The sequence below is a fragment of the Desmodus rotundus genome, chromosome 1, assembly GCF_022682495.2.
Source record: "Desmodus rotundus isolate HL8 chromosome 1, HLdesRot8A.1, whole genome shotgun sequence".
Lineage (NCBI taxonomy): Eukaryota > Metazoa > Chordata > Mammalia > Chiroptera > Phyllostomidae > Desmodus > Desmodus rotundus.
The window spans coordinates 54,809,995-54,830,434 of NC_071387.1; the positions used below are offsets into that span (position 1 = coordinate 54,809,995).

Below are 20,440 nucleotides of genomic sequence, written 5' to 3' on the forward strand. Positions count from 1 at the left end.
ATATTTGTAGGCCTGGTATACTGCAAACACTAAAGTTGGAACATACCTTCTCCTTGACAAAAACTTGCTGTTTTACAGTTAACTGTGATAGAAATATGCACACCTAGCTTTTAGAGGACCTAGAGCTCTGAGAGGACAAGTAGAAGAGTTACTATTGTATTCCTGAAGAATAAGGGATACCAGCATAAAGAAGTAGGAAATATGGGGTTACCTGAGGGTGTAGGAGGTATATGGTGAGTAGTAAATGAAACTAAAGGTAAATAAAGAATTCAAGTTAAACATGACAGATTAAGATACATTTGTCTTCACTCCTTAAACCCTCCAGAAGACAGTAAAAGAAATAAATCCCTAAGGACAAAAAATGAGATAGAAATAAGACACAGAAGAGAAATCAACAAAAATTTTGGAAGGTAAGCTAATGGATAAATGACATCTAACTACCTAACTAAGCAGGCCACAGAGAAAGCTGAACCATAAGGATGTGAAGCCAACACCAAGCAGGTAAATTGCCATCGAAGAAGAATCTTTGGGAGGCTCAGGCCTTGGACTTATCAGGTACCTTGGAGATAGGCATACAGAATAAAACTGGGAACAAGAGTATTGGTTAATTTATATGAAAGAGCATTTTAACCACTCTCACCCCACTCAAGGTGAGGGGAGGGGGGAGAGGAAGACATGTATTTAGGAAATAGGATTCAACATAGGAAGTATTGAAAGGAGATCCCAGCAAAACAAGCTGTGGAACAGGTCTAGTTCTACAGAGCAAGCTGTCCGGATTACTATAGGACAGAGGTCTCTAAAAGATGTTTTGAAGCCCAAAGGGTAAGTAGAGTACCTGTTATGTCTGAACATTGAGTTTTATAACTGTGGCAGAATGGGAAAAATTTTATGATAGGTACACAGAAAACTTAAGCAAGTTAAAACTAAAAAGAACCGTTAAGCATTCAACAGAAAACAAAGCTTTGGAAGAAAGGACATGTAATTAAAGCATATTTAATTATTTAGCTGTGAATACTATTTAGTCAACATGTAAAAATAAATTTATAAAATATAGATTTTTACAACCAACTTAGTTTGTATAATGTGCTTAAGAGCAAGAAAAGGTTTGCCAATCATTGTAAGAGTATGGGTCTAGAGCCAGATGACCAGGGTTTGAATTTAAATCATGTCTCTCTGTCTAAAGAACTCACTTCACTTCAGTACCTCATCTGTAAGACAGGGATAGAGTAGCACCTTCCTCTCTTCTAAGAGTTGTTAACATGTGAACACTTGGAGCAGGGCCCTTTGTTAGCAATTATGAGATAGAGGATGGAGGCAAAGGAACTGTACATGAGGGATGGGCTGAATAACAGTTTAAAGTAAAAAGCAAAGTATAAGCATGTTACTTAAAAATAGTTAAATAGAAGAAATAACTAAGTATCGAAAAAGCGTGCATCTGGGAACAGGAGTCTGGAGTATAGTAGACTGGGGCAGGAGGCCTTTTGTTTGGATTTTAACTTAAACCATAGAGCATTTTATTTTCTATGGTAGAAATCTTTCAACTTGAGAGGTTGAGAGAACAGTATAATGAACACATCAGCCAGCTTCAACCATTGTGAACTCCTGGCCATCTATACCAGCATTCCCAAGCACTACTGGATTGTTCTAAAGCAAGTCCCAAGTCTTGTGTCATTTCAACCAGAAATGGCTTTGTGTAATACTTCAGCATCTATAGTGGGAGCACCGCTCAGAACTCCCATCAAGAAAGAACTTGCTGGCCCTGGCCGGGTAGTTCGGTTGGTTAGAACTTCATCGTGGTACACCAAGGTTGTGGGTTTGATCCCTGGTTAGGGCACATATAAGAATCAACCAATGAATGCATAAATAAGTAGAACAACAAATAGATGTTTCTCTCTCTCCCCCCCTCCCTCCCTCTCTCTATTCCTATCTCTAAATCAATAAATAAAAATTAATAAGAAATAATGTACTTGCTGACCAGCTACAAGGAATGAATGCAGTTAGCTGATAACTTTTAGCTACAGTACCTTTGAGATCTGTCACAGTGTTTAAGGCACACTGTTTTCCTGACATCATCCAGCCATTGACTAAGTGTGGCAGCAGTTCTAGGGTCTGCCATCATAGGACTGTATGGTCAGTCTCTGGACCATTGCTCACCATTGGGCTGGTCAAGACATGGTCAGACTTGGACCACATACACATTCATGCTTTTCATGCCTGACCCACACTTTCCTCTTTCATAATGACAGACCAGCATCATAAGGGCTTTTGCTACCTAGTCCTATTTTTTCTCCCTAACTTTGTTTTGTTTAACATTTTATTGATTATGCTATTAACAGTTGTCCCATTTTCTCCCCTTCACTCTCCTCCGTCCTGCACACCTCCTCCCACCCACATTCTCCCCCTTTAGTTCATGTCCATGAGTCATACATTATAAGTTCTTTGGCTTCTACATTTCCTATACAATTCTTACCCTCCCTCTATTTTCTACCTACCATTTATGCTACTTATTCTCTGTACCTTTCCCTCCTCTCTCCCTCTCCCGTGTTGATAACCCTTCATGTGATCTCCATTTCTGTGGTTCTTTTCCTGTTCTAGTTGTTTGCTTAGTCTGCTTTTGTTTTTGTTTTAGGTGTGGTTGTTAATAACTGTGAGTTTGCTGTCATTATTACTGTTCATGTTTTTGATCTTCTTTTTCTTAGATAAATCCCTTTAACATTTCTTATAATAAGGGCTTGGTGATGATGAACTCCTTTAACTTGACATTATCTGGGAGGCACTTTAACTGCCCTTCCATTCTAAATGAAAGCTTTGCTGGATAGAGCAATCTTGGATGTAGGTCCTTGCCTTTCATGACTTTGAATACTTCTTGCCAGTCCCTTCTTGCCTGTAAGGTCTCTTTGGAGAAATCAGCTGACAGTCTTATGGGAACTCCTTTGTAGATAAAGATTCTCCCCTTCTGTTTAATCTTGGGTAATGTAATGATGATGTGCCTTGGTGTGTTCCTCCTTGGGTGCAGTTTCTTTGGGACACTCTGAGCTTCCTGGACTTCCTGGAAGTCTATTTCCTTTGCCAGATTCAGGAAGTTCTCCTTCATTATTTGTTCAAATAAGTTTTCAATTTTTTGTTCTTCCTCTTCTCCTTCTGGCACCCCTGTAATTCGGATGTTGGAACGTTTCAAGATGTCCTGGAGGTTCCTAAGCCTCTCCTCATTTTTTATTTATTTATTTTTTTGAATTCTTGTTTCTTCATTCTTTTCTGGTTGGATGTTTCTTCCTTCTGGTCCACACTGTTGATTTGAGCTCCAGTTTCCTTTGCATCACTATTGGTTCCCTGTATATTTTCCCTGTATATTTTATTTCACTTAGCATAGACTTCATTTTTTCATCTAATTTGTGACCGAATTCAACCAATTCTGTGAGCATCCTGATTACCAGTTTTTAACTGCTCATCTGGTAGGTTGGCTATCTCTTCATTGCTTAGTTGTATTTTTTCTGGAGCTTTGATCTGTTCTTTCATTTGGGCCTTTTTTCTTTCTTTCTTTTTTTCTTTTTTGTCTTGGTTTGCCTGCTGTGTAAAGGGGCGGAGCCTTAGGTGTTCACCAGGGCAGGGCAATCCACTTCTCTGCACCGTGAAGGGGTCTGAGAGGGAACAATGGCGCTTGCTCTGCTCTCTGCCAGATTTCAGTCACTTCTTCTACCCATAATCAAATTGGGCCCTTCTGGTGCTTATTACTAGTGTGTAAGTTTGTGTACATTCTAGGACCCTGTGGGTCTCTCTAGCAAACTCTCCTGTGAGTCTGGGAGTTGCTCCGGCTGCTGCCTCAACTCCCACAGGTGTTTTCGGTCAGTGGTTTGAGGTTTTATTTCCCCCTGCCCTGGAGCCCTGGGTTGTGTGGTCTGTTGCCGACCGAGTCTGCCAGCTACTGCCTTGCCTGCCCTGCTCCACAATCCGCTGCCTCACTGAGTCCTCTCACCAGGCTTCCTGGCTCTGCCCTTCCTACTGGTCTGGGTGAATGTTTCTTCTTTAACTCCTTGGTCGTCGGACTTCCATACAGCTTGATTTTATGTCAATTCTGGTTGTTTTTTAAATTGTCCTTCTTTTGGTTGTGCGAGGAGGCACAGTGTGTATATCTATGCCTCCATCTTGGCCGGGAGTCCTCTCCCTGTCATAGGCTCATCTTTATTTTGTCATCATCTCAGAGCATTCAACTGAAAAAATAGCTAAAAGCATACTTTTTAAAGTGTGTATTCTACTTGAGACTACTGTTTTTTATAAGGTCACTTTGTGTGATTGACCTTTGGCAGATATTTGGGAACTTGGCATTTAGGAGGATTTTCATTCTTCCCTGAAAAAATGGCTCATGGTGCCTAAACTTTTTGAGTAACAATATGGTTTATGCCGAACACTTGCTTCTGGGAGTCGAGAACTTTGGTGTGTGCTAGGCAGTGAGTGCTTACATGACTACCCCCTAGTAAAAATCTTGGGTACTCTTTACTGTACATCCCTGGTAGATGGTATTTCACATGGGTTGTCAAAACTTGTTGGTGGAGCAATTGAGCATGTTTTGTGTGACTTCACTGGGAGAAGAGTCTTTGAGTTTGCACCTGGTTTCCTCATATGCCTGTCTTCTTTGCTGATTTTGCCTTTTATCCTATCTGTAGTAAATCCCGTAGCTCCTAAGAACAACTATATGCCATCCTACAAGTCCTATGAGTTCCCCTAGCAAGTCACTGAACCTGGGGATGGGCATGAGGACCCTAACACATTAAAAAAAAAACAAACAAAAAAACCCAACAAATCTCATGAAATTCATAATGATTCCTGAATATCAAGTAACCAGCCAATGTTTAGACTTCCTTAATTGTACTTTTTAAAAAATATATGTAGATTGTTCAAGTACAGATCAAAACAAGATCTACTTGTTACATTTACTTGATTGGCTAAGTCTCAACCTATAGATTCCACCTGTTTTCCTTGCTATTTATTTGTACACATGACAAATTATTCAGTTTTCCCATTGCCTGGACTCACTAATTACATTTCTGTAATGGTATTTAATATGTACCTCTCTTGATATTAGTTTCCTAAAAAAAGCTTATAGCTATATCTAGAAGTTTGATTGGATTTAAATTATATTATTTGATAAGAGTAGTTGACATATGGTGTTTACTTATTGTATGTCATTGAGAGGCACATAATATCTTCTTTTCTGTGGTAAGATTTCAGGTGTTGTCAGTTTGACCATCCATTGTGCAATTTGCTACCAACTTGTAATGGTTTTAGTAGCCGTTAATCTTTACCTAGATCCACTCTTTTATTGTGTTGCAAAAATGATACCCCGTTCTGTCTTTCCTTCATTTGTTAGCTAGCATTTTTCCATAAAGAACTTAACCAGTTAGTTCATATATGAAAGGTAGGATAAATTATTGATTCTTGAACTTTTTCAGCGTTCAGAGTAAGTTTCCTAGCATCCTCCAGAATTTAGCCAGTGAGATTTTTTTATTTTAAGTATCATGAACTAATGGATTTTAATACTTTTTTCATCTCAGTTTTTTTGTGTGTGTGTTACTATTTGCATGTGTGTGTGCCCAAATTGTCCCATCTCTTGTCTGTGACAGCTCCTTCATGTTGAACCGGACATAATAGTTTTTGAGGGCCTCTTTGCATTCTGGTACAAGAGGGTGTCCCAAACTGTTTCTCTATTTCCTGCCCAGGATTGGATTCAGCTATTTCTTCAAGGATTCCCTAGTTCTATTTAGTTAAAGAAGGTATTTAGAGCACATAGTCTGGGCTGCTCGTTGATTCTTGTTTGATCATGTTTCTAGGTCTTCTCTATAGGAAATGCTTAAGTACATAGTAGGTTTTATATTTCCAATTAAATTTGGAGTTAAAGGTTTATAATTCAGTCTCTTCTCTCTCTTTTTTTTTTTACCATGAAAATGAAGGTTTCTAATAATAACACCATTGAATTATTTCTTCCCAGTGGTTCCCAACCTTTTTGGCACAAGGGACCAGTTTCATGGAAGACAATTTTTCCATGGACTGGGGTAAAGGATGACTTTATAGCCTGCCACCAGATGCAGTTTGATTGGTGCTTGCCACTCACTGATAGGGTTTTGATATGAGCCTGCAAGCAATTGATTTATTATGGTCTCTGTGCAGTCAAACCTCTCTGCTAATGATAATCTGTATTTGCAGCCGCTCCCTAGCGCTAGCATCACCACCTCAGCTCCACCTCAGATCATCAGGCATTAGATTCTCATAAGGAGCATGCAACCTAGATCCCTCTCATGCGCAGTTCACAGTAGGGTTTGTGCCCCTATGAGAATCTAATGCCCCTGCTGATCTGATAGGAGGCAAAGCTCAGGCAGTAATGCAAGCAATGGGGGGCATCTGTAATACAGATGAAGCTTTGCTCTCTTCACCTCTCCTCACCACTGTGTCCTTCGGAAATAACTCCATTAGGGATATACAGTTAATTTAGTATGTTTTCAAGTCTCTCGTAATAATTCCTCACTGTGTAGTTAAATCACTGATTGTGTACTTTTGTTTCAATTTGCTTTTTTAAAAATATATTTTACTGATTATGCTATTCCAGTCATCCCATTCCCCCCTTCACTGCACTCCATCCTGCACACCCCCTCCCTCCCACATTCCCCCCACCCCCATTGTTCATGTCCATGGGTCATACATATAAGTTCTTTGGCTTCTACATTTCCTATACTATTCTTACCCTCCCCGTCTATTTTCTACCTACCATTTATGCTACTTATTCTCTGTACCTTTCCCCCCTCTCTCCCCCTCCCACTCCCCTATTGATAACCCTTCATGTGATCTCCATTTCTGTGGTTCTGTTCCTGTTCTAGCTGTCTTAGTTTGCTTTTGTTTTTGTTTTAGGTGTGGTTGTTAATAACTGTGAGTTTGCTGTCATTATTACTGTTCATGTTTTTGATCTTCTTTTTCTTAGGTAAGTCCCTTTAACATTTCATATAATAAGGGCTTGGTGATGATGAACTCCTTTAACTTGACGTTATCTGAGAAGCACTTTATCTGCCCTTCCATTCTAAATGATAGCTTTGATGGATACAGTAATCTTGGATGTAGGTCCTTGCGTTTAATCTTGGGTAATGTAATGATGATGTGCCTTGGTGTGTTCCTCCTTGGGTCCAGCTTCTTTGGGACTCTCTGAGCTTCCTGGACTTCCTGGAAGTCTATTTCCTTTGCCAGATTGGGGAAGTTCTCCTTCATTATTTGTTCAAATAAGTTTTCAATTTTTTGCTCTTCTTCTCCTTCTGGTACCCCTATAATTCGGATGTTGGAATGTTTCAAGATGTCCTGGAGGTTTCTAAGCCTCTCCTCATTTTTTTGAATTCTTGTTTCTTCATTCTTTTCTGGTTGGATGTTTCTTTCTTCCTTCTGGTCCACACTGTTGATTTGAGTCCCAGTTTCCTTCCCATCACTATTGGTTCCCTGTACATTTTCCTTTGTTTCTCTTAGCATAGGCTTCATTTTTTCATCTAGTTTTCGAACAAATTCAACCAATTCTGTGAGCATCTTAATAACCAGTGTTTTGAACTGTGCATCCAATAGATTGGCTATCTCTTCCTCGCTTAGTTGTATTTTTTCTGGAGCTTTGAAGTGTTCTGTCATTTGGGCCATTTTTTTTGTGTGTGTGTGTGTGTGTGTTGGCGCGTCTGTTACTTAAAGGGGTGGAGCCTTAGGTGTTCACAGGGCGGGGTAACGCTGGTTGCTGTGCTGTGACGTTGTATGTGGGGGAGGGTCGGAGAGGGAGCAATGGTGCTTGCTCTACTCTCTGCCGGTTTTTAGTCACTTCCCCTGCTCCCCACAATCAAATTGGGCCCCTCTAGTGCTGATTCCCGAGTGGGTGGATGGGCTTGTTCACACTCTAGGCCCCTGTGGGTCTCTCCAGCGACCTCTCCTGTGAGGCTGGGAGTTTCTCCTGCTGCCGCCTCAACCCCCCATGGGTGTTTTCAATCAGTGGTTTGAGGCTTTATTTCCCCAAGCTGGAACTCTGGGTTGGGCAGTCAGTTACCGGGTCCACCAGCTGCTCTCTTTCCTGTCAGCTGCATCTCTCGCCTGTCAGCTGCAGCTTTGCCCACACTGCTCCACAATCTGCTGCCTTGCTGGGTCCGCCGGCTTCCGCCTTGCCACCTTTCCACCAGGCCTCTGCCTGGCTGCCCGTGCCCGCCCCTCCTACCGGTCTGGATGAGCGTTTCTTCTTTATCTCCTTGGTTGTTGGACCTCCATACAGTTCGATTTTCTGTCAGTTCTGATTGTTTTTTGTTTTCAAATTGTTGTCCATCTTTTGGTTGTGCGAGGAGGCACAGTGTGTCTACCTATGCCTCCATCTTGGCCGAAGTCCTCAATTTGCTTTTTTACTGAATTTACTGGGGTGACATTGTTAATAACGCTACAGGTTTCAGGTGTACAATTCTATATAATGCATCCTCTGTATATTGTACTGTGTTCTCACCACCTCAAGTCAAGTCTCTGTCCATCATGATTTAACACTCTATAACCCTACACTCTTTTATCTCCCTAGCCCTCCTTTTCCTGTAGTAACCACCATACTATTGTCTGTGTCTTTGAGTTGTGGTGGGTTGTTTTGTTTTGTTTTGTTTTGTTTTGCTTAATCCCTTTACCATTTTCACCCAGCCCTACAACACTCCTCCCCTCTAACAACTGTCAATCTGTTTTCTGTCTGTCAATCTATTTTGTTTGTTAGTTTATATTATACATTACATTCCACCTATGAGGGAAATCCTGTGGTCCTTATCTTTCTCTGACTGGCCTATTTCACTAAGCATAATGCTCTCCAGGTCCATCCATGCTGTCGCAAAGTATAAGATATTCCCCCACCCCTTATTTTTAAAGGTGGGTATTACTCCATTGTGTAAATGTGCCACACATTTTTTTTTATCTACTCATATACTAATGAAAACTTGGGATTGTTTCATTTCGATTTTGATTTTTAGGGACTTTTCCTTTTTAAAATTATATTTTATTGATTATGCTATTACAGTTGTATCAATTTTACCCCCTTTGCCTCTCTTTACCCAGCACCCTTACTTTCCCCCACTATCCCCCACTCCCTCAGGCAATCCCCAGACCATTGTTCATGTCCATCAGTCATGTGTATAAGTGACTACACCATTTCCTATACTATACATCCATGTGGCTATTCTGTAACTACCTATTTGTTCTCATCTCTTCACCCATTCCCCCACACTCCCTTCCCATCTGACAACCACCAAAATGCTCTCTGTATCCATGATTCTGTCTCTGTTCTTCTTGTTTGCTTAGTTTGTTTTTTAGATTCAATTGTTGATATGTATTCATTGCAATTTTATTGTTCATCGTTTTGATCTTTTTCTTAAATAAGTCTCTTTAATATTTCATATAGTAATGGCTTGGTCATGATGAACTCCTTTAGATTTTTCTTGTCTGGGAAGCTCTTTATCTGCCCTTTGATTATAAATGATAGCTTTGCTGGGTAGAGCAATCATGGCTATAGGTCCCTGCTTTTCATAACTTTGAATACTTCTTGCCAATCCCTTCTAGCCTGCAAAGTTTCTTGTGAGAAGTCAGCAGCTGACAGTCTTACGGGAACTCCACTGTAGGTAACTGCTTTTCTCTTGCTGCCTTTAAGATTCTCTCTTTATCTTTAAACTTTGGCTTTTTAACTATAATGTGTCTTGGAGTGGGCCTCTTTGTATCCACCTTATTTGGGACTCTGTGCTTCTTGGACTTACATGTCTATTTTCTTCACCTAGTTAGGGACGTTTTTCTTTCATTATTTTTTCAAATAGATTTTTTCAAATAGATTTACAGTTTCTCTTCTTCTGGCACCCCTATCGTGTGAATATTGGAACACTTGAAGTTGTTCCAGAGGCTGCCTACACTATCCTCATTTTTTTTTGGATTCTTTTTCTTCTTGTTCTGATTGGTTGTTTTTTACTTCCTTGTGTTCCATATCATTGATTTGATTCTTGGTTTCTTCCACTGTACTGTTGTTTCCCTGTAAATTGTTCTTTATTTCAATTCATGTATCCTTTGTTTCTGACTAGATCTTTTTTATGCTATTGAGGTCCTCACTAAGTTCCTTGAGCATCCTTATAACCAATATTTTGAACTCTGCATCTGATGGATTACTTTGTTTAGTTTTGTTTAGCTTTTTTTCTGGAGTTCTGATCTGTTCTTTCATTTGGGCCATGTATCCTTGCTCATTATGGCAGCCTCCCTGTGTTTGTTTCTATGTGTTAGCTAGACACCTGCTATGACTTCCTATCTTGGTAGCATGGCCTAATGTAGTAGGTGTCCTGTGGGGTCCAGTGGCACAACCTCCCCTACCACCCTAGCTGGATACTCAAGGTGTGCTCTTCATGTGCCCTTCATGTGGGCTAAATACACCCTTGTCTTGTAGTTGAGCCATGATTGCTGTTGGCAGGTGAGTGGGTGGGGTTTACCCAAGCCAATCAGCAGCAAGGACTGGCTGTGTCCACCGACCACCAACCTTCATCCTCTGTGGAAGATCAGCTGTGCAGGGGTGCGGTGGTGGTGCTCCAACATGGTCTGCAGCTGTCCACTGGATGCACAGACTCTAGGATTTCCCAGGTGCTGCAGGCCAAGGTCAGTTCCCACCTGTGTTTTGCCCTGGGCCACCCTACCTGAGCTATAAAGCAATCTGAGGTGAGCTTGGAGATTCCCAGGCAAAGCCAGGCTGTGAATCTAGGCTTGAAGCTGCTAGTGCCAGGCTGGGGACTACTTAGGAAGAGGGATGGGGGCTGGTGGCTTACTGAGGCTGGGTTTTGCTTGTTTGAGAGGATTTAATAAGTTGTGAAGCATGAGGCAAGACTAGCCATTAGTATGGAAAAGCCTCTGTTAACAGTTTGGGTGGGTCAGAGCCTCAGGGGATCTCCAGAGTGGGGCAAACTGTGTGACCCAGGTTGATGGAGTCTCTGATATGGGACCTGCCTGCTGGCTCTTGTGGCTCTGTTGGGGGAGGGTTCAGCAAAGCGACAATTACCTCTGCTCCTACCTTTCTGTCTGGGAGAAAACTGTTGCCCAGCTCTCACCCTGATGCCAGACACTTCAGTTCCTTCCTGTGTGCCACTGGTGCCTTTCAAACTGCTACCCTGTTGCTGGATTTCAGAGTGAGTGAGTCTGAGTAAGTCTGTGTGTGGGTTCTTTAAGAGGAACTACTTGGGACTCCAGAATTTTCTCCCACCAATTCATTTCCCGCTGGTTTTTGCAGACAGAAGTTATGGGGACTTACCTTCCTGGCACTGGATTCCTGGGCTTGGGGGGCCCGGTATGGTACTGGGACTCTTTGCTCCCAAGATATCCCTCCTGAATTTTTATCCTCCACATGTGGACATGAGACCAGGCTCTTCTGTGTCTCTCTGTCTCTCCTACCAGTATGGGTGAATGTGGTTTCTTTGATTCTGTAGTTGTCAGATTTCCACCCAATTTGATTTTTGATGGTTATGATTGATAATTGTTCTATAATTTAGTTGTTATTTTGGTATGGTTGTGCAAGGAGGCAAGCAATATTTACCTATGCTGCCATCTTGGCCAGAAGTCCTGTAGATTTTATTTTTTAGAGGGAGAGAAACATCAATTGAATGCCTCTTGCATGCCCCCGAGTGGGGACTTGGCCCACAACCCGGCCATGTGCCCCAATTGGGAATTGAACCAGCAGTCCCTCAGTTCGAAGGCCAGAAGTCCACTAAGTCTCACCAGGTTTCATATTCCATTTTATTAGAGCATAATTCTCCTTTATGTAATTGTACCATGTTATTTTAAGTGGTTTCCTATTGTGGAGATTAGATTGCTTCTAATCCTATTACATTTAATGCAGCTATAAATAGCCTTCCGTATGTCTTTTCATAGGGTTTTTTTGTTTAGATTTGGGGTGGATACCTAGAAGTGGAATTTCTGGATTTAAAAGATAAATATATAGGCAATTTTTCTGCCTATGGCCAAATTCCCCTGTACAATGAGACAGTACCACTTAGTGTTCCCATCAGTAATCTATGAGAATACTAGTTTCCCTACAGCCTAAGAACACTGTTCTCAAACTTCACAAAATAATTTAAGTAGATCTGTGTTGTAGAATCTTTGGCAAAAAGTATGATATGGACTATAAGGTATGATTCTAACAAGGGAGAGATGTTGGGCCTTAAGAGTAGAATCAAAGAAATGCAGGTGTTCACTAAGAAGGTGTAGTTAAAGAATTGTTAATGGTATAGCATAAGGAGGACCTAGTAACTGGATGGAGAAATTATGAAGAATTGGGAATAACTCCTAAATTTCTGGGAGTATGAAAGATTTCCTCTAGAGAATACTTAGCATCAGCAGATTATTGGATGTGGGAGTTCTCTCTTGGATAACCTGAATTTCAGATGCTTCTCAGACATCTGTGTTGGAAATATAGTTGCATATATGAATCTGAAGAGAAAAATTCCTGTTAGAGTAGAGCTTCCAAGTCATCACTCTATGTGGTGTTACGTGTAGATGAAGATGCCCAGGAAAAGAATAACAGTAATATTTGAGCACTTAAATGTTCTTGACTTTGGTAAGAATAGAGTATGTACTCCTATCATGTTTATTTTTTTCATATAGCAATTGACTTAACATCTCTTTTGCTAGAATTAGAAATATATACTTCATTTTCATGACATTATCTACAGACTATATATATACCTATACCTTTAAATACAATTCTGTTCTGAAATCCTACAAATTTAGTTCAGGGCAAACATAGCTTAAATTCTTGTGCTCTGAAATGTGGAATGATTTATTTTACCTTACCTTCTATAAACATTTTGTATACACCTTTGAAGCATTGTTCAAATTCTCTACTTTGTTCAAAATATTTCCATTCTTGGTATCTAATTTTGACAAACTTACACATACAAATGGAGAATTTTCTTCTTTTTTTTTTTTTTTACCGTTGCAGTGGTTTTTTTTTTTTTTACTGTATTATAGAGAAATACATGATAATATGTCAAAATATAATTTTAACATTACAGCTGAGTAAAGAGTTTTCCACTCTACATGGCCTTAAAAATATTGAGGCAGGAAACAAATTCACAACTTTAGAATTAGGCTCTAGAAGATCTAGATTAACTTCTTTGTTTTATAGGTTGGGAAAGTATTGGTTATTTTTCCAACCAAAGTAGTGTGAAATAACAGGAGTAGTGTTAGACTAGAGACCTCTAAATTTAGCTTTTACCATTAAAATGGGAGGAGAGTACAACCATACACATGACCTTGTACTTATCACTTTCTTTAGAATTATTTTTGTGTGATAATGACAAAAAATTAACAACTGACATTTATTTACTCTATCATATACAGTTCTAAGCACTGTACAGATTTTCTTATTTTAGTTCTTGAAACAGCCATATGAGTACAGTTAGTTACCATTAGGTACATTTTACACATGAGAGACAGTCACAGAGAGAGGTTTAGTAACTTCCCAAGGATATGCAGCAGCAAAAAGCTAAACTGGGGATTTAAACCCAGGCAAACTGAAAATAAAACATTCTGAGTGATGAAAGAGGATTCAAAATCTTGCCATATAAGTTGAAGGAAATTCATTTAAAATGGTTTATTTAGGAGAGAAGATTGAGGGCGGCAGGGACATTTTAACTGTTGAGACCTAACAGTCTGTCAGGGAGGGAGTATATAAATTTCTTCATGGGCTTTAGGTATACAATGAGTGAATTCCAAAGCTCATCCTTGGCCCCGTGTCAATATCTTCTCTTTTTAGTGTTAAATCTGACACTTCATCACTTACTCCCTGAGCAAAGGTTGCATGGTTATTTGGAAGGCTTGTGGTAGAAGGGAATTATGGCACCAAGAGGGTAAAATTATGCCCCTTGCTAATCCTGGGCACATTTTTTTTTTAATTAACTATTGCAAAATTTGAAGAGACTTGATAAAATTGGGAAATTAACTAAAGATCCCACCCAGGATTAATATCCATTTATTCTACATGAATTAGATAACTGTTTGATTCAGAACAACCAAGGCTAGCTGCTGCAGCTGCTCCCAACTTCAGACCCACTTATATTTTGAGCAGGCCACTCGGTTAAGGGTTAATGGTCTCTTTGTAGTTTCTATCTGTTAATGCTGTTACACTAGGGCATGATATTTAATTATTTTGTTCCTATAGCACAATAAGTTACCAAACTTGAGAATGCTTTAGACTTTCTTAGAGGATTTATGAAAGTAGATTGCTGGGCCTCATTTCCAGAATTTCTGACTCAGTAGATCCCAATCAAAGTACAAGAGTTTGTCTTTCTACCATGTTTCCAGATGATGCTTTATGTTGCTGGTCTGAAGACCACACTTGGAGGACCACTGCTATGGTAGTTTGGCCTGCCCCAGTAGAGCTTTCCAAGAGCACAAAGCAGATGTTACTCATTTCTTTTTCCTCCTACTACCAAACAATACACAAAGCTTACAGGTCTTAATTTTATAGAAACCATTATGGACTGTTACATTTCTGTCTTTGATCTGTTGAAAGCAGAAATTAGGCCTAAAATTGAGTAACTTTCTAAGCTTTAGGTTCAGGTCAGCTTTAGTTTTATGTTAAGCTTACATTTAGAAACACAATCACATTTTGCTAGAATTCTTTCACATGGTTCTACTTTATGATACTTAAAAAAAATCTAGGTTTTTGTTTTTGCCATTACTACGGATTTGGCTACCTGTAAGATCTACAATTTTATCTTTAATTCCTGGAAAAATTGAGGCTATTGAAATGTACTGGGTTCATGTTCTTATTATGTGTAAAGCAAATGGCAGAACTGAAACTGGTTCCAAATATAGGAAGAGGTCAGCATCTACTCTTGTTAAAGTAGTTCTTGAACTTTGGTTGAGTAAATGTGTAGGAGAAAGAACCTGTGTTTTTTTTACCGCCCCTCTCCCCACCCCGCCAAGTTAGCAAAGAGTATCTTACTGAGATTTTAGCAAGAAGTATTTATTCTGGCAGTTAATATCATGGATAAATATCAGTTACCTTAAGTGCTATTAAGAATAATATGACTAGGCCCTGGCCCCTGTGGCTCAGTTGGTTAGAGCATCATCTCGTAAACTGAAAGGTAGAGGGTTTGATTCCCAGTAACCCCAGTCAAGGCACGTACAAGAGGCAACTGTTCAATGTTTCTCTCTCACACACTGATATTTTTCTCCCTCTCTCTAAAATCAGTAAGCATGTCCTTGGATGAGGTTAAAAAATAATAATATAATAATAATACGATTAGGTTTTTATGTATGTTGCATATATTTTTAGTCTTTGGCAGTTATAATAAGCAATGTTCTATGATTTTTCTCTTTCTCCTCAGATATCCGGAAAGTGGTACTGTAGAAATAAATGTGAAGGATCTTCGACCACGAGCTAGAACCACTTTGAAATGGAATGAACTAAATATCGGTGATATGGTAATGGTTAATTACAATGTAGAAAGTCCTGGTAATAGGGGATTTTGGTTTGATGCAGAAATTGTTGCATTGAAGACAATCTCAAGGACCAAAAAAGAACTTCGTGTCAATATTTTCTTGGGGTAAGATTCTCTTTACTGATGTAATTTTTAGGTATTAAGCCCATGTTCTTTTTTTGAAAACTGGAATCTATGAATGATGGAAATTTACATAGTAAAAGAGACTTTTTAAAAAAATGTTGAATTTTTAAATTAAGAATGGCCCTTAAATCTCCATAGCTACTTTATGGTTGGAGGTATTATTTGGAAGCATCTTAGAAATAACATGTTTTATTAGAGAGATCCTTTTTATTTCACAGAATTTTTATAGACTAATCCAAATAATATACAAGAGCATTTTAATAACCATGTTTGCTATGTGGATCTATGTTGATACAGCTGTGACTGTCTACCTAACTAGCTGTCTGCTGGTCTTGCAAGACTATCTGAAATTTTTCTTTATAGTAATTTTCTTCAACTTACAGAATTTTACAAGCTAATGAAGAGTATTCAAAAGGTAAAATGTCACCAAAATATCAAATCATTCAGATGTTTTTATCATTAATTCTTTAAGAAGTACTTTTAGATATTTCCCTCAAGTGATGTAGTACTTATGCATTGTTTCATGGCTACCTTTTTACACTTAGGAAAATGTTATCACCATCTTTCTTAGTCCATTTCTTCTGAATAGAGTTTATTGGATGAATAGCCACTAATTTACCTCAAAAAAAAGTTTGTTAAACAATTTCCAATTTATTATAAATAATGTTTTACATAAACAATTTTGTAAATGCATATTTGTGCTTTTTTTATTCCTGTTTTTAAGAATGAGTCCTTAGATGTACATTTGCTGTGTTAAGCACTGAGAATTCTAGGATGACCCTGACAGTTTTCTTTTACATAAGGGAAACAGCCAGACTAATATTCCTGTCAAGTTCTAGTTAAATGGATTATTCCATAGTATTATAATATATACAGTACATATATAACATAATGGAGTATATAATGGATATATCCGTGATAACATTTAGGTGACAAATATGGGTTGAAGCATCGTGTTATGGAGAATAATAACAAAGCAGGGGTCTGTAAACTATAGCCCACTGGCTGCCTGTTGTTATGAAGTTTTATTTGAACACAGCAATACCCATCCATTTATTGTATTCTCTTTGGCTGTTTTTATACTCAACAGCATTTTTGAATCATTGTAACTGAGACTATCTGGCTTGTAAAACCTAAACTACTTACTGTTACCCTTCATGGAGAAAGTTTGCTGGCTCCTAAGATAAGGAAAAATAATGTTTTGTGAGGTGCTGAAAATAGCTTATATTTTAGAAAACAGTTGCAGGACTTTATACCAACACAAATTTGATTTTATTGCCAGAATAAGGATGTTAAATCAATTACAGACTTCCAAACCACTTGAAATTCTGATATAGATATAAAACATGAAGACAAGGAGAAAACATCTATATAAATTGGTTATATAGGGAGCCTTATAAGGTACTTGAGTGCAGGAAGTACAAAAAAACATTTGTACACAGTAGGAAGGCATAACAGTACATCATGTTGAGCTAAAAAATAGCTCACCATTTAAAAAAATATATTTCCCTAAGTGATTCTGAAGTAGAGCTGAGCACCCTGGCTTTAGTGACTAGAACTAAGATCGAATGGAAATTATAGTCAAATATTGGCTCACTAGGGAGAAAAATTATGCGATAGCTATCCCAACAGTAAAACACACTGTCCTATAAAGTATTGTGTTCTTTGTCATTCAACTTTCTACTAGACCTGTTAGGAACACAAAGCCAGTAAAGAACCAGTGTGGCTTGTGGATTGGAATTTTTTTCATGGTTAGAAATCTTTATCCCCTCACTGGCCATAGTGGGTAAATAATTAGAGTGAGGGTATAGAGGTATTCTGCTGTTAATAGACAGTTTGGGACTGTACAAACAGTGCTGCCATGACATTATACTGTGTCCTGGTGCTTATGTGCATTAATTTTTGTAGTGCACATCTTATGTAGAAGTAGAATTGCTGGGTTGTAAAACCTGTGCATCTTCAACTTTAACAGATAGAACCAAATATTTAAGTGGTTGTACTGGGTTATACTTACATAGCAGTGTAAGAATTCCCACTGACCTGCATTCTCATTCACACTTTGTCAGACTTGTTTTTACTAATCAGGTGGGCTGTATAATAAAATAATACATCGTTGTGGCTTTAGTTTTCATTTCCGTGGCTACTAATGAGATTGAGAACTTTATGTTTATTGGCAATTTGGTTATCTTTTGCGAGGACCCTGTTCCAAACATTGGCATTTTGTTCTTGTTTAATTGGGTAGTCTGTTGTAACTGATTTTTAGGAGTTCTAATTGTGAAAACTTGACCATTTGAGTTATATGTGGAGAAAGTATCTTCTCCTTCTATGGCTTATCTTTTCTCCATATGTTTGAAAAGTGTTAATTTTAAATAGTCAAGTTTGTCAAAATCCTTTTCTTATGTTTATACTTTCCCTGAGAAACCTTGCTTAAGAAACTTTCCAGGTTTGGGGAGCTAGGGATGGGGGATGAAATGGGTGGAGGTAGTCAAAGGTACACTCTTCCAGTTATAAGGTACAGAAGTTCCAGTAATGTAAAGTACAGCATGGTGAATATACTGTATTGTATATTTGAAAGTTACTGAGAGTAGATATTAAAAATTGTCATCACAAGAAAAAAATTGTAACTATGTAAGGTCATTGATGTTAAACTTTTTGTGGAAATCATTTGCCAATACATACATATATCAGTTTGTTATGTTATATACCTTAAACTTATACAGTGATTTGTCAATTATATCTCAATAAAACAGAGCGGGGAGGGAGAAATTTTTCCCTACCCAGAGAGCATAAAGGTATTATTCTCCATTCTGACCTTTAAAACCTTGTGTTTTTGCCTTTCTCTAGGTCTTTAACACACTTGAAGTAGGTTTTTATGTACAGTGTGTGGTTAGGGGTTAATTTACCTTGACATATGGGTAATCATTTACCATTTATTGAAAGCTCATTTTTCCCTCATTGATCTTAATAAATAACACCTCATAACAAGTATCTTTATTTGATACATCCATCTGGTCACTGTTTTGTGTATTTTGATATCAGTTCCATACTTTTCATAATATGATAGAGCAGATCTTCCTACCTTGTTCTTCAACACTGTTTTCTTAACTCTTTGTACTTTCATTTGAATTTTTCAGTCATCTTGGTAATTTCCACATAAAAACCATTGGGATTTTTTTTTTAAGTTTAGATTTTTTTTTAACATTTTTTTATTGTTGTTCAAGTACAGTTTTCTGCCTTTTCCCCCTACCACCCCAGCTCTCCCCACCTCCCTCCCCTGTTTTCCAACCCCCCCTTGTTATTGTCCATGTGCCCTTTATAATTGTTCCTTGCAGACCCTTCACCCTTTCCCCCTATAATCCCCTCCCCTCTCCCTTCTGGTCACTGTCGGCCTATTCTCAATTTCAGTGTCTTTGGTTATATTTTGCTTGCTTGTTTGTTTTGTCGATTAGGTTCCTGTTAGAGGTGAGATCATATAGTATTTGTCTTTCACTGCCTGGCTTATTTCACTTAGCATAATGCTCTCCAGTTCCATCCATGCTGTCTCAAAGGGTAGGAGCTCCTTTCTTTCTGCTGCATAGAATTCCATTGTGTAAATGTACCATAGTTTTTTGATCCATTCATTTACTGATGAGCACATAGGTTGCTTCCAGCACGTGGCTATTGTAAGTTGTGCTGCTGTGAACATTGGGGAAAACCATTGGGAATTTGATAGTATTACATTGAATATGATCCCTAATGTGATTTCTGTTCATTTAGTTAAAACTTTAGTTGTTTTTATGTTTTTGCTAAGTTGAACCATATGAAATATGCTTTTGTAGGTTCAAATATTTAAACGTTGGCAATTACATAGCTCATCCTGATATAATTCTCTCCAGAGATCTGATCTTTTATATTGTGTTATCTTTATTTAACTTTAGGTACCATTTGTCGTTATTGTAAATTCTTTTTTATTTCATTTTTCTCTGTTACTGGTATACAAGTAACTTTGAATGTTGGATCCAGTAACCTTACTAGATTTTTTTAACTACTTTTGATATATATGTATATTGTTTGGGAATTTTTATAATTATAATTATCTATGATTTTTAAAAATATATTTATTGATTATGCTATTACAGTTGTCCCATTCACCCCCCTTCACTCCACTCCATCCTGCACACCCCCTCCCTCCCATATTCCCCCCCTATTGTTCATGTCCATGGGTCATACTTATAAGTTCTTTGGCTTCTACATTTCCTATACTATTCTTACCCTCCCCCTGTCTATTTTCCATCTATCATTTATGCTATTTATTCTCTGTACCTTTCCCCCCTCCCCCTCCCACTCCCCTGTTGATAACCCTTCATGTGATCTCCATTTCTGTGGTTCTGTTCCTGTTCTAGCTGTCTGCTTAGTTTGCTTTTGTTTTTGTTTTTGTTCTTGTTTTTGTTTATAACTGTGAGTTTGCTGTCATTTTTACTGTTCATATTTTTTATCTTCTTTTTCTTAGATAAATCCCTTTAGCATTTCATATAATAAGGGTTTGGTGATGATGAACTCCTTTAACTTGACGTCATCTGAGAAGCACTTCATCTGCCCTTCCATACTAAATGATAGCTTTGCTGGATACAGTAATCTTGGATGTAGGTCCTTGCCTTTCATGGCTTTGAATACTTCTTTCCAGCCCCTTCTTGCCTGTAAGGTCTCTTTGGAGAAATCAGCTGACAGTCTAATGGGAACTCCTTTGTAGATAACTGTGTCCTTATTTCTTGCTGCTTCTAAGATTCTCACCTTCTGTTTAATCTTGGGTAATGTAATGATGATGTGCCTTGGTGTGTTCCTTCTTG

The 20,440-nt window shown here is 38.4% G+C and overlaps 1 protein-coding gene across 1 annotated transcript in view; it reads left to right on the forward strand.

The window, feature by feature from the left end:
- Positions 1-20,440, forward strand: part of UHRF2 (ubiquitin like with PHD and ring finger domains 2) — a 101,811-nt gene that overhangs the window by 33,745 nt on the left and 47,626 nt on the right. Inside the window, exon 4 of the mRNA XM_053924429.1 lies at positions 15,378-15,596. Within this exon, the coding sequence (XP_053780404.1) occupies positions 15,378-15,596 (219 nt within the window). The remainder of the gene's footprint in view (positions 1-15,377; positions 15,597-20,440) is intronic.